This window comes from Centroberyx gerrardi, chromosome 20, assembly GCF_048128805.1.
Source record: "Centroberyx gerrardi isolate f3 chromosome 20, fCenGer3.hap1.cur.20231027, whole genome shotgun sequence".
NCBI lineage: Eukaryota > Metazoa > Chordata > Actinopteri > Beryciformes > Berycidae > Centroberyx > Centroberyx gerrardi.
In genome coordinates, this window is record NC_136016.1 from 16,693,561 (window position 1) to 16,717,671 (window position 24,111).

Here is a 24,111-nt window from a genome sequence, read left to right on the forward strand (position 1 = left end):
AAAAGGGAGCTCACCTGAAAACACGTCTTGCTGCCTCACTCAGCAAGCAGGACCGGTCTGGAGAGCTCAAACACTGACAATTATCAGCGTCCCTCCAACCTGACTGTCCAGCTGAACCTCATTGTTCATTAGTTCCTGATTGGCTGGGCAATTAACTTCATTTTCATCACTGACTGTCTCAAACCTCAGCGACGCGCTACAGCAATGCCAGCAAGGTCTAAATTCAGTTTGTTCAGTGTCTGTAGAAAGTAAGATATCACCAAATATCCCCTATTAAACCAATAATTAATTTAAGAAGGATACTGTACAAATATCACATATTACAGGGCTACCGGGAGATTAAAAAATAAAAGTAAGTTATCTATGTATCACAAACACACTTAAGTGCATATTAGAATATTATTAGAATAGCTGTATATGAAAAACACATGATGTACATATAGTAAGGAATAAGGAATTATGAAACTCCAGCATAATTAGCCTAAAGTCAACATGATTTAAATAAAAATGGTAGGTCTCCAATTTTTAAGGATGCAGCTATCGTGTGGTTTGCCATTCCAGAAGTTGACTTGTCTAAAATAAAAATGTATGTTTAATTGGGGGACTGGCAGTGTGTCAGTGTACAAACATCAACGTTTTAAACATAAGGAGAAATTTATTATCAGATGAAAATCAGTACTGTATAACACAAGCTGTTTCTGTATTAACATTGGGTGGAATTGTAACATACAGTACAATAACCATATCTTTATTTGTTGCAATACTGTGGTGTAAAGGCTGCACCCCCTAAAAGGAAGTTACATTTACTGGTAAATTCCATGTTGTTTACATGACTGGCAATAGATTCAGGTGATTAAAGACTTAAGTTAATTTATAGTGCATTAATGCCACATAGACTTCTGTCACTCCACTCTGATGTTGAGCAGATGTGTTAATTACACTTTTGCTCCACTGACTGAAACGGCTGAAAACAAACAGTTGTTTCACAGTAATGGTCCTGAATGAAGAAATCTGAACAAATTAGAAAATAAGTAATGTATTATTCAGTCAAATTGTTCAGCATTCCGAAATTAACCAGCGTTGCAGTTAAGAAATGTACTTTAGTTCATTATGGCTACAATGTGTTTCATTTTAACAAAAATAAATTGGACTCTACGACTTATTTCAGCTCTCAGCGCTAGTTGAAAAATCTACTATAACATAACCTAAACCATAAATAAATGCTTTTTTTTCTGAATAGCTGTCATATTCATTGACAAGCATTCGTGTGTTGCTGAGTCCACTTGTTGGTGACGTCAGAGCAGCCGGACAGCTCCAGTCCTGAGGCCCTGATGCAACCACATGGTGGCGCCCAAGGGCCCAGCTCCCAGGGTGCTCAAAGTAGGGAGGAAATGGTCCTGCAAAGGAGAGAGAGGTCAGAGCACTGAACTACACACAAACAATTAATATACTGAGGTTTGCCTATTAAGCCTTTTTTGTGTTGCTGTACAAGACAAAAAATCTGTCTATACTAGGCTCACATAAAGTATATATTTTCTGTACTGGCCTCTCCATGATCATCACTGAACTTCTAACAATACTGTCAGTGTTATTTATTTTTATATGCTGGCCTTATGCTAAATAAGTTGCAGACCTCATTTTCTGAGTTTCTGTCTAGTCTGAAGGTGTTGTATGTTGTCCACAGTTAAGAGTGTTGCACCCTGTTTTCTGGGCAGATCTTGCAAACTGTACTTGCCTTGGGGCAATAAATAATATTGAATTATGTTCATGTATTGTGAAGAGTCTTACTGAAAGAGGGACCCAGTTAGTTCGTCGACAAGGCCACCTGAAAGGAGCGATCAAAACAACAGTTTAGACAAGTCAGAGTTGACAAAAATGTAATTAAACATCGGTGTCATGGAATAAAACTAAAAATAATGGTATTTACCGGGTGTGCAAATTGTGTCACACAGCACTGGACAAAGGTAGCAGTGTGAGCATTCCTGGAAGACAGAAGCAGGTCAAAGTGAGGAGGCTGTTGTTGCCTTCATCATGTATTAACATGGAGCTGGGTGCTGCAGATGCTTACCTGGCAGTGCTGACAGTGGTCTGACTCGTCTCCCTCTTCACAGGGGCATTTGTCACAGTTACTAGTACAGTGCTGAAGGAGGGAAGGGACACACATGGTGCACTTAGGCTTGATCATCATGTAAAGTAATATCAATGTGATTATGTTCCTTTGAATCTGACAATTTTTACTTTAATGATGGGCTATGCCACCGTCGTTGAGGTGTTCATTACTAGTAATAGTTACACCATTAAAGAGGCTATTCCTCTCATCACATCATTTTACCTCACAGATGGAGCAAACACTACACAGAGAGCCTGAGTGGAAGTGTGCAGTTTCAGTGGCGGCCTCCTCTTCACTCATATCATCCTCGCTTTCTGCTTCGTCGCCACCTTCAGGCTCATCTATAAAAAGTCAACAGACTTATCAACATTACTGCGCTGTGTATAAAACTATGTCTCCCCTTCATGTAAACATTCTTTAGACCAACATGAGATCATATTATCTGTGTCAGGTCGTGGACAGCCGGTGTCCGGTTATGGTAAATGAGAAGATGCTTACACAATGATATCACATGTGCTGTAGCTGTGCAAGCTAAGCACTGAACACCAAGTACTAAGTCTACATGGCCTTTACTGAGAAGGCCAATTGCATAGATAAGTATATACAACAAAAATCAGATGTAAAGTCCAGTGAGCAAACTATCCCATAACCAAACTTTGCAGTACTATTCTTCCAATGAATTGCAACTATTTAGACTGCATCATTAGTTGAAAGTGAATGGTTGAAAAACTCTGCAACACTGGAACGCCATTTTGCTGCAGATGTACCAAGTAGTATAACATATAGGGTAAAGTGAATCCCAAAGCCACTTGAGACAAATTACTTCTAATACAAGCTGGTGCTCAACTAACTGTTTCTCAAACATGCACCTGTCAGCCTGACCTTGGTGTGCAAGTCATAATCAGGTATACAATATCTTTGTTAATGCCTGGGAATCAAGAGGCATGACTTAATCGGCTGCCAAGAAATGGTGCATTTTAACTTTGGTTACAGCTCTACTGTGCTGAGTGGATTATGTGTGTTATACTGCTTCAACTCTATACCAAATGTACACAGCTCAACAGTACCTGTGTTTTTGGATCGACAAAAGGTTTGAACAGTTTAGATACTGCCGGCTACTGCAGAGATATGGCGATCTATTTTAAGGCTCTACAAGTGTGACAGCATTCCTGCGGTAGTTGCAGCTAGCCTCACAATATCAGAAAAGTCCATTACATTGACAGAGAGAGGATACACTTCAAGCAAAAGAATCAGTACCTTATTATACTTCATAATGAATCACTACATTAAATGTAACACTTTGGCATTTTGAAGCAAAACCCTGTAGATATCCAACAAAACAGCAATTTCTTTGAATTTTGCATAGCGTCCTGCTGCCAACCATGATGTAATGTAAGTGGGTTCACTACCTTCATCCTCCTCATCTTCCTCTGCTTCAGCCGCATCCTCTTCCTCAGCATCGTCCTCATCGTCGTCCTCCTCCTCAGCAGTGTCGGCCTCTTCCTCTGCTTCCTCTTCTTCTTCAGCAGCGTCAGCCTCCTCCTCTTCCTCAGCTGCTTCATCATCCTCTTCAGCTGCTTCATCATCCTCTTCAGCTGCCTCCTCTTCCTCTTCAGCTGCCTCCGCTTCCTCTTCAGCTGCCTCGTCTTCCTCTTCAGATGCCTCCTCTTCCTCCTCCTCTGCTGCCTCCTCATCATCATCATCAGCTGTGGCCTCCTCTTCCGACTCCTCTTCCTCATCAGAATCCCCCTCTTCCTCATCAGCATCCTCCTCTTCCTCATCAGCAGCCTCATCTTCCTCATCAGCATCCTCCTCTTCCTCATCAGCAGCCTCATCTTCCTCATCAGCAGCCTCCTCTTCCTCATCAGCATCCTCCTCCTCCTCATCAGCATCCTCCTCTTCCTCATCAGCAGCCTCCTCTCCCACATCAGCAGCCTCCTCTTCCTCATCAGCACCCTCCTCTTCCTCATCAGCATCCTCCTCCTCCTCCTCCTCTTCCTCCTCATCACTCTCCTCCTCAGCGGCAGCCGCCTCCTCACCCTCCTCTTCGTCAGCCTCGGCCTCAGCTGCCTCTTCCTCCTCCTCCTCCTCCTCCTCATCTTCTTCCTCAGCTTCCTCCGTCGCTACCTCTTCCTCTTCCTCCTCTCCAGCTTCATCATCACCATCACCATCACCATCGGCAGTTTCCCCGCCGTCGTCGGCCACCACCTCCTCTAGATGACCCTCTTCTTCTGCGTTTTCGCCGCGGACTTCTCCCTCTGCCTCAGCCACATCCTGGGCGCTCACCACACCAGACAGCGGGGCCTGGAATGGGCACAGGAGCACAAGCAGGAGCCCCACCATCCAGCCTTTCACAGCCGCCATCTTGGAAGACTTCGGACAGCTGAGGATTTCTTCTAAGGTACTAATCCACGCGGGATGATCGGCCCTGCTCTGCTTGTTCCCCCGGAAACAAAGACAATCTTTGTCAACACTTAAAAACAAAGTTAATCCGTGGAAAAGGCCTCTGTTTTGACAGGAGGTTGAAGACGATTCGGGGATATTGTTCAGGTTATGGCTCCAGGCCGCAGAGAGAGGGGGAGAGGAGGGCCGAGGACAGAAGACTGACAGAGCAGAGAGCCAGCCTTGTGCTGGGAACACAGAGGACACAGTGGCAACAGGATTGGGTGTGTGAGTGTGTGAGTGTGTGTGTATATGACTGACAGAGGCACATGTCTGGGAAGAATGCTCCTGATGCCCTTAACCCAGTGTATTAGAGTGGGGGCGTGTGCATATGAGGGGTGAGTGTGTGTGTGTGTGTGTGTGTGTGTGTGTTGGGGGGAGGGGGGGCGTTAAGACTACAGGAGGGTGGGCAAAAGAGAGGTCAAGAACATATGGATTTAACTGAAGAGGGGCAAGTATGTTTCATTACATTAAATAATTCAACCTGAATAGGACTCACCAGGAAAGAAGACATGAATGAGATATTTGAATGAATTTACATTAGGTGATAGATAGGACAGCTGATTTTTCCCAACGTGTCAAGGGGCTACTGTAAAGCAGAGGGGAACATGTCAAAATGATGTATGGGGAAGATGCAAATAGAAAGAAATGGAGATGATGGCGGTCTGGACATGTGCAACGTGTGTTAGGTGTGTGCGTTGGCAGCTGACATTCCAAAGTAACACAGATTGCAGTTGAGGTGCGGTGTATTATTACTCCAGGATTTGGGATTATGTAGCCCGATGGGGGGAGAGAAGGGAGAGCAAGAGGGGTTCCTGCAGATCCAGATCCAGTAGCATGTGGTTAATTGAGGAGCATTTTAATCAAGCTGGACTGAGTGGAGGAGGGTGAATGAGAGATAAGGGGGTTGGAGCTGGGAGATTATGTCCCTGCCATGCTGAGAGAGACACGCATGCAGGCGTGCTGGGAGCGGGCAGGAAGGCAGAAGGTGTTGACACCTCCCAGTACAAGTCACTGGGTAGGATTGACAGGTGGGCTGGCCGGCTAGCTATTAAAAGGCTCTCTCAATAGCCCCGGCTCCACTATGTGACCTTCAATAGAGCTTTGACACACTGAAACTCGGCACCATGCTACACCTTTCACTCTATCCATAACCGTTCTCTCTATACCCCTCTGCCTCTCTCTCTCCATGTTTTAATCACATTCTTCCTCACTGATTTTCTTCAAATTCTCTCACTCAAATTCACACAATCTAATGCCCTGATCTTGCCCATACTTGTTTTCTCTTTATCACTCACCTTTCCACTCCTCTGGTTGGTCTCATTTCCAAAATGTCATGACTAAGAGTCATCACATGCAGCTTTACCCTTTGGCGTCATTGGATTTTTTTTTTTTTTTTCATTCAGGGAGTGTATCGCTCTGAACATCATGACTTGAAGTGTCATCTCACTCTTACCTCTAATGTTTGCTCAACACAAAGCTGTTGTCAATATTCCCAAAGCCCAGGACAAAACCTGATGGTACTTAGAGAATACTGTCTGTGAACCATAGATTAAGCTTTTGTAGCGAACCCCATTTAGAACTAATGCCCTTAAGTGGTTTGTCTTTGATATACTGTATGTGCAGCGTTAGCAGTTTCACAATATGCTGCACATGTATATTTAAGTCGGTGAGAGAGAGAGAGAGAGAGAGAGAGATATGGATGGATGTAACTTGATGCCAGTGGCTGTATGTTACATATGTGTCTGGCTGGGGCATGCTGCCCCCCATGACCCCATTTAGCTCAACAGTCAGAATTCATTCATTATATGTACCATTTAATAGCCAGAATACAGTAATATACAGTAACATACAGTAACATTACCATTCATTCTTAACATGGTTTAACGTTTAGCTTTTTGTAACATTATGATAAATCAATCATTTGGCAACAGCTTTTCAAACTGAACAAAAAAAAGTATTTAAAATATGGATATAGTGTCACCCCCATGTAAACAGTGTAATAATTGAGTTTAAGTATCCATATCAATAGTAAAAAGCTAAAACCAAGTTCCACCAAGTTCCAGCTACCCGTTCAAAAGTGCAGCAAAAACGCTTTCCAAGACATATTATAGAATTGGCTAGTAAAATACATACAACATCATGCCACATTATAAATACAGATACTTCCCTTTGTATTTGAGTACATTGCACATGTAAAGAAATATCAGTCTTTGTGTTTACGCAATACTGTAAAAAAAAAAAGTAGTGCCGGTTCCCTTTCAACAAATGATAAACATTACGGTTGGCCAACAGTAAGACAGCTGCTAGGGCGCGGTGTCATGGGAGCAGCCGAAGAGAGCGCTTCATTCTAGCCTTTTACTGAGCCTGAGTAACTGAAGGCGAACGTCAAGGTTGCATCAGGCAGAAGTGGAGGAAGAGGGGAATCCGTCTGGGGAGAAACAGAGTATGAGTAAGGGAGGGGAGCATTTGTTACTTGATCACAGGTATGAAGGGCTGGAGGCAAACACTGAGGCTAGATATTACGCAAGACAGTCAAACAAGCATCGTAAATACAAACCTGTGACATATTAACACGCAGTCTCTTTTGTATGGTTTCAAAAGTTATCTTCTCATTTCATAACTCATTAGAAGTACCTCTGAACGTAGGTGGAGAGCGAGAGGGTTTGACTGTGCTGCCTTGTGCCAACGTATCCACGATCCAGCTGAGGGCGTTGGAGCAATACTCCATCTGAGGAGGAGGAGGATCAAAAGAGCAAAAAGCTGTACAATGGCATACAGTAACGCCCAAACTCTCATTTAAACCACCTCTGAGAAGAGTGAATATTATTGTGGGTATACTAGGAGTCACCGCAGGAAGAAGACCTATGTAGACCAGAGACACGCTTTGGTTTTACCTCAGTCTCCAAAGCCCTCAGCCTGTGGTCAAAGTCTCTGGATTCAGTCAGATGTTTCAGCACACTGTCCACTCTGCCAAAGAAAACATTCACCTCAATACAATGGAGCCAAATAAAGAAATAAGTAGCAACTAAAGCAACTGTGCCATAAGTTAGAAAAACATAACTAACTGAGACAGAGAGACTGGTACAGTAGGAAGGCGTGCCAGCTTACTTGACAGACATCCGCTTGAGCCTCTCCGAGTCGCTGCCTCTCTGGATCTTGCTCTGGGCGGTCAGGAAGTTCTCCTTCTGAATGGTTTCCCATGTCATGAGCCGGTTTGCCGCTTTACCTCTCAACTCCAATACTAACCGCAAGGAAATATGTAAGCATTATTACTGTGTCTGTCTCAAAGGCGCTTCAGCAGGGCGGGTGCTTGCTGTCACAGGGCATTGACCCCAAACCTTCTGGTTGAAGCACAGTCTGTAATCCCTCCACCAACCTGCTACACCTGCTAGTAATTAACTAGTTAGTAATTAGCATGGCATCTTGGCTGGCAGAAACTGGGGTTGGGACAAAAGGCTTGGCCTCAGCTATTCCTGCAAATTAAAATATCACATTGGCAGTGACTAGATGACACGTGTGTAAACGATTCTGGTGTTCATGACCACGCTCATCATTCAAATTGCACCTGACACTAATTTTACTGCCTTTATTTGACTCATTGACTTATCTGAAATTAGTGCTGCAACTAACGATTACTTTCATTATAGATTAATCTATCAATTATTTTTTTGATTAATCATTTAGTTTATAAAATGTCAAAAATAATGACAAATGCCCATGACAAGTTACATGTCTTAAAATTGCTAGTCTGACCAGCAGCCAAAAAAATCCCTAAAATATAAATTTTATAATTATATGAAATTGAGAAAAGCAAGCAAATCTTAGCATTTGTGAAACTGTAACCAGCAAATGTTTGGTGTTTTTACTTATGACCAAAACGATGAATCGGTTAAATTTCTGTCGATCAACTAATTGATTAATCGACTACTCATTTCAGCACTCACTAAAACACTCCAGTTCAAATACTGACCAAAGTGGTGGATCTTGACAGAGGGCACCTTGCGGATCTTCCTCTTGATGAAAAGGAGGAGGTGGGAGAGGATGATGAAGGGCGGAGCCAGGGAGGGACGGGAGTGGTACTGAACGATCAGGTTGTAGCGCTGGAACTTCCAGTATACGTCGCTGTTCTCCTGCACCTTGGAAAAGGTGTGGCTGGACGGAGGGAAGAACAACAGAGGACAAAAGACAAAATTATGTTGTTTTGTCTCATTTACATCTAAACAACTGAAAAACAATGAGGCTTAATATGAGCGTGATGAAGACGGGGTTGAGGAAAGGTGTGACGGACAGAATGTGACAGAATGGAGAGAGAAAGGGATGGATGGACAAAGTGAATAGATAAGAGAGGAGACTACAGAGACAGAAAGATGGAGAAACCCCCCTCCTTGTTCTCTACCTGAACATGGCGATGAGCAGATTGATGAGCAGTATATTGGTGACCAGCAGGTAAACGACCAGCAGAATTACCACCAGCCAGTTACCGTACTGGCTGCGGCACGGCTCAGCACCGCCCTGTATATCGGTCACGTTGTCTGTGCAGGGCATGTCCCACTGTTTCCCCACTGGGACGGACATAACGACACAGAGAGGATGAAAAGACGGCCATTCATTTCAACCTGGACGAATACTAGTTTCTGCAGTGAACTTTGAAGCATGGTTTAAGAATGGGATGCGATGGATGTGAAAGCAGGCCAGTGTAGGCTGCAGAAAAATACAATACACTTACATTGGCCTGAAACTAAAACAACTAAAATTGCAATTTCTCCCCACATCCACAGCGCGCGCGCGCGCGCGCGCACACACACACACACACACACACACACACACACACACACACACTTTATACCATCGATCTCTTCCACAGGGATCTGTCCAAAGATGTGCAAGTACGGTCTGTAGAAAACTCTGCGGAAGATGCGATCTGGACGGGGATCATAGGAGTAAATGAGAGCCTGATTGGCTACTCCATATGCCATTAGCCACACCCCCAGGAAGAAGAGGAAGAAGAAGACATCCTTCATCTGGACAGGGGGAAATTAGCGTTTTGCAGTTATTATAATGCCAATATCTTGCTTAATAACTTTTTACTTATGCCGACTTCTGCCCATCTTTTGATATATCTCACCATCTTGCCGACAATGATGATTTTTGGCCCCAGTTGTTTGTGGATGGCGAAGATGTGGATAAGACGGAGGGTAAAGACCATGTAGTCCACACACATGGCAGCTCGGCCAAACTCATATGTCCACTCAAACATCCTGACACACAAGCAGAGGAAAACACATTTACTATGGCAATAGCACCACCCAGTGGTCAACTTGTAAAATTACTGTGCCTTGAAATACAAATACAAATTTAAAGACATTTAAAGATCACTACTATAGTATTGGTATTTACACACTGATTTCACATTCCAAAGGTGTTGTAAAGGGTTTGTCTACCTGCAGATCAGCCCTATGATGAACAGGATGATGGCGGTGAGGTCACACTTATTCCACACGTCCTGCATGTACAGCCTTAACCTCTGCCGCCAAGTCATAGATCCCACAAAGAATGTCTTGGAGGAGAAAGCATCAATCAACTGATCAGTTTATAGCCATGTTGGTTAGTGTACTGGGCTGTTGAATCAGCTGTATGTCCTACACAAAGCACATATAAGTCAATAGATGAATAGTGCGTTGATATAAACAGATCACAGAGTCAGATCTAGCCAAAGACTAAAAAGATCAGTTCAGGAATGAGCCTAAATATTGACAAGGAAACACATTATAAAGTCATTATGTGCTTAGTCATATTTATCTGGTGTGTACACATATATGATGGATTTTTTTTAATTACTTATTCTGCTGTCTTGGTATTGTTGTATTGTTGTTCCTTGCGCTCCTTTTTTTTGTCTCCTTGCAGTGTTGGCAATATATATGATTTTACACTTATGCTACTGCTGCTGTGAGTCTCTCTAGATGAGATGGTGAATGTTAGGCAGATGAAATGTAAAAATGTAAGCAAGAGATCTCTCTCTCTCCACCCACCTCCCGGATCTCCTCACACACAATGGTGAACACCCAGAAGTACAGCACGTACTCGGCGATGGCCGGGCCCGAGGGGGGCGGGGGCTTGAAGTCCACCAATAGCACGTAGGCAAAAAGGAGGAGGAAGAGGAAGTACATGAGCACGTTGCCCAGGAACGAGGTGACAGGCGCGAACCAGAACTGACGCCATCTTGACACGATGAACGGACGCTTGGGCGGGCTGGGAGCGCGGGGTATGCCTGTGAGGAAAGTGAATGGAACCGGATTGGAAGGTGATCACTGCAATATCACAAAACAATCATTCAATTCAATATCACAAATCAACAGCTGCACCATAGCTCACTATGGACCTGTGTGTAGGAGCCACTCTAAAAGAAAAGATGCTTTGAGATATATTTGTGATTTGTAAATTTGAAATAATGAAAATAGTATCAACTGAAGTACTAGTGATATTGAGTAGTTAATTTGTACTATAGTCATATTTGTTGATTATTACAGAACATTAGATTTTCCTATAGTTTCTTATGTATAACACAGTTTTTTGACTGAGAAAAATGATTGCCAATTGATGAATCTTGTTGGTCTGTAACCTTTTGTTCTTCACTAAATGTTTTAAATCGAGTTACTAGTCTCGAGATTTATTCGCGTCAGACTCTTTGCTTTTTGCATGGACTTCTACTGAGTCGTTGCACATTTTGAAACACTGAAGGAGTGCCGCTACACTGTGCTAATTATTTACTCAATTAGCCCTTAAGCCTCAAAAAAACATCGCAGGTCTGCTGTGGGGAGTAGAAGAAGAGGAGTTCAGAGTTGCTGGCTGTTAAACACGACTCACCTTTGATAGTTGCTGATCTGGGACTGTTTACTCCCTGTGCATCAGCCTCACTGGAACAACAAATAATACGAATAATAAAACAAAAAGTACAACCTAGTGTGCGACAAACTGACGCTCTGTAGAAAGAACCATGTGTTACTGTATGTAGGAATATTACATGTGCTTGATGTCAGAGAAAGAGAAGATGGTGGTCCCGTAGAGGCTGTCGCTGTCCCGGCCCGGTGCGTCATCGCTTGGCTTCCCTGAATCCTCTTGCTGCTGGTCCTCATGTTTCCTGTGAGGTGGGGTAAAATGTTAAAATACAATATACACGACAGATGCCATTGTGTAGAGTGTGAGTGAGTACGGTGAAATGGGAATTATTGACAGTTCTGAAATCTGAAACTTCTGGATGCTAATGACAAGAAAAAAAAAAGAAAAAATCGCTGTGCTAAGAGCTTCTGGGAAAGAGAAAAGAGCAGAGTTGGCAGGTAGTCAGAGTGAGGATCATGTGGAGGCTGTGGACTAAACCTGAAGGAGATGAGGTTGGTGTAGCAGAGGACGGGGCAGAAGAAGGTGAGCAGGTGCTTCCACACCTCCGTGCTCCTCTTCATGTCGCCCCACCAGATCTGGGACAGCAGGGACTGGAGGAGAAGGGAATTACACCATTTTTAACACCTACAGTGTAATCAATCCATTGGCTTTATACAAAAGTGTATGTATTTTTTTTTGTATACATCATCTTTTTTTTGTGTAATTTGTCATCTATTTACCTCTGATTCATTGTTATTATTGCTGTTATTTATTTACTTCTTATTATTTTCTTTTTTTTCCCTTTCTGAGAATAATATTCAGAGAATATTATTTCAGATCCTAATTACAGATAGGCTTAACCAATAGCAGACTATGTATTTCAGGTCTGATTTATTGAATGCATTTCAGAGATACAAATGGAATCAAACAGTGGCCTGAAACTCCAGGGGGGAAAACTAGAGATACGGCAGAAAGATAATTTGTATTATACTTGATTTATTTGATAACTGTTCAAGGAGATTAAGCATAAATAAAATCGACGAAGATGCCACAAATTTCATTCCGCTGTCATCTTCAGACAGTCAAGACAGAGTGACACACCTGTACTCCGTCGTGGCTGAAGAAAAGGCGTGCGTCGGCGGCCATGCCCATCTGGAGGCAGGTGGTGCCGCCCCAAACTGGAGATTTCCTGATCAGCAGGGTGAAGGAGCGAGTCTCATTGCTCTGATAGCAAGAGCTGAACACATCTGAGGGGAGGGAGAGCGCATACAAGGCAAGTACACAGTCAGTTGGGAGTTTCTTTAGATATTCACCATTTGGGAAAGAAAAATGGAACCAAAACATTATGTACAAATTTGTACTTTTTGGAGCATGTAATTATCTGTATATCTGTACTGTAGTTTAGACGTAAACAAGGAGATATCACTGAGCAAGTCTGTGGAGAAACAAAACGTCCGCTCATCTATTTCTGCATGCATTGTATGATTTATTGTTGTAATTGGTGGATGATGGATTCAAGGTCTCACCGTGTGCCAGGTTCTCAAACCGCTGTGCCAGCTCTTTCATGGACAGCTTGGTCTCCGTCTCGCTCTCCAGCTTGGACAGCTCCCTCAGCATCTTACAGCCGCTCAGAGCACTCAGCACCGACTCCCCCGCCTGAGAGAGACAGGGAGGAAGACAGGAGTAGGACTGAGTACAAACTCCTTCCACACTGTTAGGCCAGGTTTATACTCTGCTCTATGAAGTCGTTAGTCAGCTGAAAAAGTACATGGTTCATTCTCTTCATACGATTTTTCTTCATGATCAGAGACGCTTTCTGTAGAGACTCATAGCTGAAATTGTCGGTAGTCACACCATGTGGAAGTTGAGCAATCACATTTATCCAGTCAGTGGAAAAATGAACACAATTGGATTGAACTGTATCAGATCATAACGGTCGGTGTGAAGTGGCCAATCACCTAAATAATCAAATTGATGTTCATCGCATTGAACTGAATGCCAATGTTAGTTGTGATGTCAAACAAAACTTTCAAATGAATACATTTAAAATAATATTCCTTAAAATGTTTCATACCTCATTTTGTCAGACTATTTCAATAAAATGTGCTTGTTATCATCAATTTAGACAACAGAATTGTGTGTCATGATATCCCTTATCAACATATCATCACAATATGATTCCACTGAAAGACGATTGACGATAATATTGAATAAGTGTCAGCAGCTGTACCATCTCCCAGAAGAAGACGGCCATCTCGCTGCGGTTCTGCAGGACAGCCCAGATGAAGAGCGAGGCCCAGGGGAAGAGGCAGCGCTGGTCCCGGTACAAACAGTCTCCACGCAGCAGCTTACTGGCCCGCTAGGACAGGGGAAGGGAGGGAGGGAGGAAGGGAGGGAGGGAAGAAAAGGTGGAATGAGCCAGAAGAGTAAGCAACAGACAGGATAAAATACAGGATATGAAATTGGTCTAGTGAAGTTTGGGCTGCACAGCAACATAGTGGGTAAGAAATACTGCAATGGGAGATATGTGGAGAGCTGAGGAATACCCTGAGAGCCCTCCTCTTGGAGGAGATGTGCTCCAGGCCCAGGGCAGAAAAGTAGAACGGATGGCACACGTCACCTATTAATATCTCCAGGACCCGCGACACCTGGGGAGACGGGGAACAGAGGCAACAAAGACAAGAGAGTGGGCAAATGCATATATACATATTATTTCTGATTCTACATGAGTAAACCTATTGCAAAGGCTTTTGCCAGCTAGTAGGGACACCAAGTTTCTTAACATACATGTGTTGTGCGCCATGGTTAGCAGTCAATTTACTGTCAATTTATTCAATTCAGGATGAAGTCTTCAAAATCCCCCAAAAGATTGTTATTTCTAATAAAATTATTGCAAATAAATGTTCTATTATAAACCAAAGAATAACAGATTGGCTTTTAATTTTGACCTGCAAGTGAACTGATCCCAACCCTGTTACATACAGCTCATAAAATAAGTATAAGTATCCTTTATATCCCAGAGGACATCTCTCCCTAAATCCCACCTCAAAAAGGCTGAGCTCCTTGGCCGGCCCGCTCTGTGTGTTCCCCGCTGTCGCTTTGGCAGTTGAGTCCAGCAGGTTGCCCAGCGAGTGGACCGAGCCCGAGGTTCCCTGCCGCTCCGCCAGGCGGCGCTGCAGCAGCTGGTAGGCCAGCGTGCCGTCGGCCACCGAGCGGTAGAGGCTTTCCAGCCGGCCGTAGGTCAGGTAGTCCAGGATGTTGAGGCCGTTCTCAGTGAAAAGACGCACAAACTGAGGCTTGTTGTTGACCAGCGCGTCCGTCATGGAGTCCTCCAGGTCTTCATACTGTTGGGTGGATGAAGGTGACGGGTTATTCTGATGTTTTTTAATATGTAATTCAATAGCAGGATGATATTTCTATGGAATTGTACTATATTTACATTTATTTCATATAAACAATTCAATTGCACCATGTAGCAATTGTGGAAATCTTTACTGTAAAAACAACAGGTTATCTGTGTCGATAAACGGCTGATTCCAGGGTTAAAACTGCTGAAAAAAACATCATGTACAGTATGCATGTAAAGCAAGTGCACCAATTTCTGCATTTTGTGTGATAGATATGATACAATACACTTTCAGAACACATCTGTACTGGTAATACATCATTCCCCCCCTCACCCTCCAGTGGATGTCTCCATTGAAGAGTTCACTCTTGGCAATGTCTACTCTGTTCCAGGTGACAGCGAGCTTCAGCTCCTCAGTGTAGGGGCTGGCGTCGACCGACATGCGCTGCTTACTGGCTGAAACACACACACACGCACACCAAAATAAGGAAGTGATGTAACCTGTAATCTTTGCAATATTTATGATAGAGATTAGCGGCATGTACCTCCCACCAAGGCCTTGAGCAGGACTGTGTCGAAGTCATCTGGCCCCTCCTGTTCTCCATAGTAGACTGTGATCAGGTCTTTGTTCTGGTAGATGCTCAGAGCCTGGAGAGCAGAGAGAAGGAGACACAGGATGCATCAACTGTATACAGGAACTTGATATGACGACAATACTTTTTTGGGGGGCATTTTTGCCTTCATTTGATAGTCTAAAGGGAAGAGAGACAGGAAAGATTGGGGAGAGAGAGAGTGTAGTGTATTTATGCATATTTAAGCTTCTTTATTCAACAGTACACAGTAGAGAACAAAAGATCGGAGGGGGGGAGGGGAGAGAAAGAGATAGAATACAGAGATAGACAGAGATGGAGAGTGTGGATTACTGTTAAAGTACTGAATTGAAATGTTGTTAAATGGCTTTTGATTATATTGTTGTTGCTATATTTGTTAATATTCATGTATTATTGGTTATGTACTGAAAACTGTTAATGCCTCAAAAGTTACTACAATTGAAGCACTGTATTGCTTCAGCAACATAGGTCTCTTTCTTGTCATGCCAATAAATCTGATTTGAATTTGAATTTGAGTGTGACGTGACAAAGGGAAACCGATCAGACTCAAACCCATAATGCAATTCAACAGCCTCCCCATGCCTGAGGCACAAAAACCTCATCAGGGTCTTTGAAGTTGAGCACCAAATGCATGTAACAAAAAACATTCCTGTCCGTGTAATTGGCTAAATCTACAGGACACACAGGTTCTAGAAAGGCCGCGCTTTGTTGATGTTGAGTTGACGATGACTTAACGATGCATCTCTCTGTCATCTGGCTCTTACCCGTTCAACTAGTTTGTCTGTCTCCGCTTCGGCAGGAAAGTGCTTCCTAACCCGTTCTGCCACTCTGTCTTTCAGGTCGACGCTGGGACCCGCCTCACCGTCTCCCTCAGCGGAGGACGGGACGACGGGGGCAGAGGACAGGTTCTCCAGCATGTCACTCAAGAAGTCGGCCACGCCTCCTGAACCAGCCAGCACCAACCAGGGAATGGAGCTCTTCAGAGAGAGATCCACTCTCTGAGGAAACGGGAGGGAGGAGAGGGAGAGAGAGAGAGAGAGAGACAGACAGACAGAGAGAGAGAGAGAGAGAGAGAGAGACAGACAGACAGACAGAGAGAGAGAGAAAGACAGACAGAGTACTACTTTTATTACTGCTATCAATTATTATTGTTCCTGTTTGATGTACTGTAATTTAAATGCTTTAGCAAGACATATACTGTATGTCATGCTAATAAAGCTCATTGAATTGAATTGAATTCATTTAATTTAATTTAATTCAATTTAATTGAGAGAGAGAGAGAGATTTCTTTACTCATATCTTTCTATACTAGGAACACATAAATATGTTACATCTGACTATGGGGCACTGTGGCTTTTTAAGAAAAACTAATAAATAATAAGGAAGGTTTGTTGACGCCTCTCACTCTTTCTAACTTTCTGCCTGACTCTTACCTTGTTAAGGTTGACCTAAATATAATGTAAATCTCACTGAGTGAGTGACGATTGAGATAAAGAGCAGAGTGACTGTACCTCCAGCATAGTTGCCTCTCCTGATATCAGCATACAGAGGACAGGGATGTCAATGCTGCCGCTGCCTACAAGAATAAAAACAACAAATTCATAAAATCATAACCCTCTCTTGAAAATAGTTCTTCAGTATATTGACTTCACATTATGACTTTGCAGAGCTTCAGCTAACATACTACACATTTTTTTCTTTTCACCCAACAGCTGAAACAAAGCATCTGAAAAAGCACCCTATTGAATTTTTGACATCTCCCTGCTTGATTTTACATGTTGAAGAACTCAGTCTAGGATTCATGCAGTGACATGTAATGGATTTCGTCAAGCGGATGCCGAAGGATAAACTTATCATCACACCGATCTACATGCAGTAATAAAGAATCACCACAAGATGGCTAAAATTATTAGAAATAGACTGTATGCCCAATGAATGGTGTTTGTGGTTGTAGGAATATTACAGTTTGAAAACCATAACCACTGCAAAGAAAGACATAAAGATTCATTAAATAGACTTATTTTTTCTTGATATCTTATTATTAATATCTAAATAAGAGCCTATTTTCAAGCACAACAGGTAATGGAACTCATGCTTTTACTCCCTCTCTCTTTCAAATAGTAATAATCAAATAAATTATTGTTGCTTACTTCCCTCGATAAATGATCAATACCCGTGAATATTGTGATTCTAAAAATGAACAACAAAAAAACTACACTCAGGTCTACCCTCTCTCACCCCAGATGCCCGTGCGCTGGTGGGAGATGTAGTCCTCCAGCTTGGCCCTGAAGCCCGTCTCTCCTCCTCTGCGGCCTACACTCCCATCATCCACCAGCAGGAAGGCCTGGTAGTTGTTGTCCAGGCAACAGGAGTCCCGGGACGTGTTCTGGACGTAGTACTTAGCGGGGAAGCTTCCCTGCGGGATGGAAGAATCCAAGAATAGGATAAGGCAGAGTTTCTTAAACTAAAGGTCAGGGGCCTTAATGGGTCAGGGGCCTGCTGCTGGGTGGATCCACTCCCCAACATAGTACTAGCATGTTTTAAAGAGCTGGTTGAAGAATGTATACTTTTAACTTATTTGGGGTACTTAAAGCTGCACTAGGCAAGATTTTCATGTAAAAATACACCTGTCCTATCAGTCTATTCGCCTATTTGCCTAAATGAAATTCTAGTGTCGGGTTTGGACACTTCTCCACCCACAAGAAGTTATGAATCGAAACTGGAGAGCGAAATACAAAACTGACGCCTTAACAAAAGCGAGTGAGTGCTCCATTGAGAAAAAATTGAGAAAATATTTTGCCTCTCTGGTCCCTTTGGTATAAATTGATCACTGAGCGTGCTGTGCGCAGTTTACTGACATCACATCATGACGATTTCTGGGTATTGAACTTCAATTTTGTCAAACAGCTTTAATTAAAATTCTTATTAGCAACACTGCTTCATCTACAGTATAAGAGACATTAATAGCACAGCTAGCAACCTTACTGTACAACAATGATCTAAATAAATCTAGAATTAAATCTAGAATTAACACGAGACATGAGGTTAATATGTGGATAAAACTGATATAATCTTAAAAAAACAATAGTATAATTACAGTGACACTACTATGGCTGGGGGAAAAAAAAAAATCTGTGAGTGTTTGTGTGCAGGTGTGTGACCTGAGCGTTGACCAGCTGCTCTCGGTTGTGCACCAGGCCCCAGGGAGCGATGCCCAGCGCCACCACCTTGTTGAGGGGGACCGACGAGGCTGCGGTGGCGTGATCCCTCACCGCCTCTCCTACACACCTCCCCACGCCTTCACGCAAGCCCGCCGTCAGGATCCACGCTCCTGGGTGTGTGTGTATGTGTGTGTGTGTGTGTATGATTATGAAACGGTGAATGTGTGAGCAAGAGAGCGAAAGTGAGATAAGGTGTTTAGGTGTTAGAAAGAAAGAGAGAAGATGAATAGAGATGAATAGAGATGTCATAACTGTGTTTTCCTTAGTTCAAAGCTGGAATTTGATTATGTTTGAAAAATGGCAACCATCAAATGTCACAATGACTTCTGTACTGATCAGTAAATTATCACTAAATCACTAAATCATACTGCATTAAACTCTTGAAATTAGGCCACTTGAGCAAACTTAATATCATAGCTGGAGTAAATATGATTCCATACTATCTATCTATCTATCTATCTATCTATCTATCTATCTATCTCTCTCTCTCTCTCTATCTGTCCATCTATCTATCTATCTATCTATCTATCTATCTATCTATCTATCTATCTATCTATCTTTGAATTTCTCCAAGCATTTGTAATTTTGTTTCATATGTATCATTTCATAATTAGGACTGGATTGGACTCTCCTAGCATTTATGGCCGATTCTGTATTCTGTTTAGATTCAAACCACAAATGTCCATTAATGTCGTGTCTCTCGATACACAAGGTGCGTCTATATTTACTAGTTTCCGTGAATACAGAAAGGAAAGGAAGGGACAGGAAGGGAAATGAAAGGGACAACCACTGCTTTCTCACACTACTGTACAGCATCCTCTGCCTTGCGCAACAACCATGAGTCTATGGCCAAAGCAGTAGCAGCCAGTGTGTGTGTGTGTTTATGTGTGTGTGACTGGATGTTTTTGCATGTGCCTATTTGTCTCTGCTCTTGATCTGGGGCCTCCGAGAGGACAGCTAGTTGGCGTGCGCTCAGACGAAGAGAGATCAGTACCGTGTGCCACCTGGCCTTGGCACAGCAGTCAGGAGGAAAAGGCCATTGTAGTACCAAATTAGGATCAGACCCCAAGGAGAGTGTAAAGCTACTACTACAGTTTGCAGCTGCGTGGCTTTTCCCGCCATGACCGACCTGAAGCAGCTTGTTTTCATTTCTTCCAAGAAACTGTTGATTCATTATTTCATCAACCAATTTCCTTAGAAATGTTGTGACATTTGAAAGATTTATTTTTTGGGCATTTTTATGCTTTATTCGACAGAGTTAGTGAGAGATGCAGCAAATAACCGCGGGCCGGATTCGAACCCGGGTCGCTGCGGGAAGGACTGAGCCTTATGGTACGCGCTCTACTCGGTGAGCCACCGGGGCGCCCCATGTTGTGACATGGGGTGAGCCACCGGGGCACCCCATGTTGTGACATGGGGTGCCCCATGTTGTGTTTAGTTGGGTTGGTAGCTCAGGTTCGTTCATAACATTAAAGTTACACAACTGCAGTGACATAATCTGTAGGCTATTGATTATAAACCACAACTTATTAGGTTACATTGCTACTGTACTGATGAAAAAATATTGCTCATGCTGATGTCTTGGGCAATCGCATGCATGCCAATACACTTTTGACCTACATATAGTCACTTCTAAGAAAAGGGAAGCTGGTTGTTTCCCCATAACTGAAACTTTAACGATATCATCAGCATTCCCGCAATACAGAGATTCAGCTCTTGCCAGTCACAATATGACTCCCTCTGTTTTGACCTCCAAGCATATTTTAAATCCCACTCTACTTTCAATAGAATAATCAGGAAAATGGAAACGGCGGTTCAGAAAGAAAGGGGGATAAGTCAGTAGTGCTTCAAGAGGACTGGGTGTAGTGTAGGAAATTACTGATCGACGTCACACCCACCTGTACTCTGTGAGGCTTTGACCAGCCCCTGCCTGAGGACCTCCCGTACCCAGGTCTTGACCTTCGCCCTGCCTTCCCCGCCCACCACAGAAACCACCAGGTTGGGCGACGGCAGACCCCAGTGGGCTGTCATCAGGGTGTAGGCCATGGAAGGGGGGGTGTCCCATGATAGACGCAGGTACTACGGGGACCCAATGAGAGACAGAAACATGACAGCTGATTTATTAACAGAAACATAAACACATGCTTATCTCAAAAGCGGCATTGTGAGCCTATATATAGACAAGCTAAGGCCAAGGACTTCAAAGAGTATAGGATTGTGATCATTTTAGTATCAAGAAACCCATAGAAAACAGACAGAACACATGCTGATACCATACATACCTAATTTTGTTTATAACAGTGCAGAGGAGGAGCTGCTCATTAAAGATGTGTAGTTTGGTCATATATTCATGCTAGAGAAGCAAAGGACTGACTGTAAGATCGCCAGAATAGATTCCTCAACCAGCTGGAAAGATCTGGGCAAATGAACAAGAAATGCTCTGTCCTCCCTCAACAAATACCATCAAAGGCACTTACTGGACATGTAAGAGAGGGGTTGCAATGAGGGAAACCCAGGAGTGAGTGTATGTATATGTGTAATCTTCCACTCCTACCCAGTAACTCTTCCAGACTAGTCCTATTCATAGTACTCTGTTACAGCACCACACGGCCATCTTAGTAGGAAAATAACGGGTGATTGTTATAAATGAACAGGTGATTATAATCAAATGACAGCCACAGCCAATGAGTTACCATGTTGGTAGGAAATGCGTGTGACATCATGGGAATACTATGAATACTGTAGATAAGAATGAAGTCGCTCAAATTAGGGTTGAAAACTGTTTTTGTTTGCAGCTTTTGATTCATTTGGATCATTATTTGGCTCATCTTTAGAAGCCTCTGTCCTTCAAACGCTACCAAAAAAGCCTTAGATTTGAACCAAGACTCTACGGTTAAGAATGAATCATGTAAAGAGCCAGATAGAGAACATTTACTGTATCAGACTGACAGAAAGGCACCCACATAGCTATGCCTCTTGCTGGCTCCTGCAAACTGCAGCTCTCCGAAGGCGTCGGTCGGGTACTCAGAGGAGTGCTGGGCGCTGTCCCAGTGGTTGACGATCGCCGTGCTGAAGTAGTCGCCGAGGGCCACCGAGGCGTGGGCGTCTCTCGCACCGCCACACTGGCACAGCCTGCCATTACTGAGAGAGGCAGTGGGACAATACATCAACTTGATAAACTCATCTCGATCTTCTTCCGCATCTCCACAATTATCCAAATGACATTACAGATGTTATCAGCACTACTGCCTCAACTTTGTCATATTTTTTTCAGTATTTTCAATGTTTGGCACCTCCAGTTTAGGCTTGGCATAGTTACCTGAAAGAATCTTCTACAAAGGTGGTGCACACTCTTTTCTTGATGATTTTGGGAATCCAGCTCTGAAAACATTTTACACACACAAGTTATTGTTTATTACCTTGTCATTTGCAACATATCCCTGTCTTATGTGCGTAATAATTCAAACACAGCCTGTTACTTTTTGGGGACTTGGAATACCACATGGAAAGATAAGACCGAAATTCATATGACTGCAGGGTTTTTGAACTTGTGCGAACTGTTGACTTTGGCACAGAGGAATAGCAGGGTGGGGTTTTTGTGAGCAGAGTTGTGCCTAAACGAGTGGCTGCCACTTCTGGCAAACTGCTGTCATTTTCTACTGTTGATGTTGTGGGACAGATGGTCAGGAGGACACAGAGGCTATCTTTGTGGCACGTACGGCACATTCGTTATAATATTTGTAAAGATGTAGTTCTCTTTCGGTGTCTTTACTGTTATAGACTGCGCACTAAGCGACTGTATGGATGACTCAAGAAATCAATGTTTACCACTGAATATACTGACACAGCGATAATCAGTGGTTAAGAAAGTCAGCAAAACTCCAGTTGAAGTAAATTAAATGTGCCATGCATGTTTACTGCGATTTGTTTCACATAGCGAGGCTGTTTTTCAAGATAACGGAAAAATAGCCTGTATGTGCTTTCTGAAAATGTACAGTTACATTATCCAATTCAATATGCGTCGGCATGCATACATCACTAAAACTACAAAATATGCTTAATTTTTTTTCCCTTTCCAGAGGGTAAGGGGGTTGAATTTTGTATAGCTGCAAGCACATGCTTTTCGCCAATTAGATAGTTTTATCTACCTCAAATGAACAGGTTGATACAAGAACTGCTGTCAGTAGGCTAATTAATGACAGCTGCAGTTATTTCTCCTTCGATGTTAGCTTAAACGCTTGGTACGACGTTGCTCATGCTAAATTAGTACGTGAAAGTGCTCTCAAATTCACTTTTACAACCAGGATGCGTTAGAAAACGGCCCACTGAGTCTGTTTGATAGTCTAATAAGTGATGTTGGATAGCTAATTCGCCGTAGTACAGTTAAGTTGAAAAACTGTCGAATGTGCCGTTCCCGCACCAAAGTTATCTTCCGCTGAGTTCACACTACTGTATCGCAATGTAAACAAACCAGCAGGAAGTTGGCACGTTTAGACACGACACCGGCGGCGGTTAAAGCTTCATCGCCTTTGTTTTTCCAGGAATACTGGCTGAGGTTATCGTATTGTATTTCTGCGACCATCGGCTACGTGCTGTCTTTCCTAAGTAGGCTGCCTCCCGGTAAGCCACCGTGACTCATGTCTCTTCATTTCACAAGCATACAAAAGCCCGAACCTCACATCGCTGACAGCCACAACATACTTCCCACCGTCTGGATTCCTTTCTTTTTCGTGTTGTTGCAGGCTTCACCAAAAAAAAAAAAATCACAGTCTTACGTGTCATTACAGTATGGGCCTAAAACTTTGAATGACACCCACCTGGTCCTTCTCAGATTTAGACAATTTCCCTCCGCCGCCGCCGCCGCCTCCTCCTTCGTCCGTGCCGCTCATGTTTTGTTTTTGTTCCCGTTGTGACTCAAAGAGAAATCGTAAAAAGAATTCAAGTTTTCTTTCTGACCATTTTCCAGTTAGGTACAGGAAACTATCAAAAATGCCATTTTTTAAATCCTCGCTCCGCAGTCCCAGTCGGAAACAAGGTGCAGAGCAGGAACAGGTGAGGGTGTGGTTTTGTTTCAGCAGGCTGACAGAAGAGGGAGAGAAACCTGACCTAAAAGAAAATCCTTTCAAAGTTTGAAAATAGGAGGGGCCATCTATAACGACTAGACGTGTAAAGTCATGGAAGGCATGATAACAGATAGGGCTAGAGAGCAAGGGATTAATATCATCATACCAGAGTGGATTTAGGAAGAAAAGGTGTGATAAGGAGGCTCAGGTCAAGAGAGAAGCAGTGATTTTCTTTGATGTGGAGAGGGGAGTTGCTGATTAAACATTCAATGGATTAGAGATTTCTTGTTTGGGAGATCTATTCAGGTTATTGATTCAGCTTTATCTGGTAAATACATAGTGGAAAATGGTACTCTTCAATGAATGTACTCCTGAATGTGTGATAAATCCTTTACTCTTTTCTATTATGATTAATAAGTCTTCTCTGGAGTGAAACTAG

The 24,111-nt window shown here is 43.1% G+C and overlaps 2 protein-coding genes across 3 annotated transcripts; both read right to left on the minus strand.

The window, feature by feature from the left end:
* Positions 1 to 692: 692 nt before the first annotated feature.
* Positions 693 to 4,689, minus strand: LOC139918029 (uncharacterized). Its single transcript, XM_078290891.1, has 6 exons — positions 3,520 to 4,689; positions 2,333 to 2,451; positions 2,069 to 2,140; positions 1,928 to 1,982; positions 1,789 to 1,825; positions 693 to 1,397 (listed from the first exon to the last, which is right to left on the minus strand). Exons 1-6 carry the CDS (start codon positions 4,472 to 4,474, stop codon positions 1,376 to 1,378), a joined length of 1,260 nt encoding a protein of 419 aa, XP_078147017.1. The 5' UTR covers positions 4,475 to 4,689; the 3' UTR covers positions 693 to 1,375.
* A 1,709-nt stretch (positions 4,690 to 6,398) lies between these two features.
* LOC139918082 (transient receptor potential cation channel subfamily M member 4-like) lies at positions 6,399 to 23,647 on the minus strand. Of its 2 annotated transcripts, none has more exons than XM_078290649.1 (28): positions 23,427 to 23,647; positions 21,929 to 21,990; positions 21,573 to 21,750; positions 20,508 to 20,688; positions 18,550 to 18,686; positions 17,627 to 17,804; positions 16,900 to 16,964; positions 16,153 to 16,386; positions 15,323 to 15,425; positions 15,112 to 15,233; positions 14,476 to 14,775; positions 13,978 to 14,079; positions 13,662 to 13,790; positions 12,958 to 13,087; positions 12,533 to 12,678; positions 11,930 to 12,042; positions 11,577 to 11,693; positions 11,420 to 11,469; positions 10,585 to 10,823; positions 9,997 to 10,112; positions 9,681 to 9,813; positions 9,402 to 9,576; positions 8,952 to 9,117; positions 8,526 to 8,707; positions 7,664 to 7,796; positions 7,450 to 7,522; positions 7,190 to 7,283; positions 6,399 to 6,983 (listed from the first exon to the last, which is right to left on the minus strand). In XM_078290649.1, exons 1-28 carry the CDS (start codon positions 23,496 to 23,498, stop codon positions 6,952 to 6,954), a joined length of 3,762 nt encoding a protein of 1,253 aa, XP_078146775.1. In that variant the 5' UTR covers positions 23,499 to 23,647; the 3' UTR covers positions 6,399 to 6,951. The 2 variants fall into 2 exon arrangements, with proteins under 2 accessions (XP_078146775.1, XP_071763453.1); XM_071907352.2 differs by having other exon boundaries at positions 18,550 to 18,719.
* Positions 23,648 to 24,111: the final 464 nt, after the last annotated feature.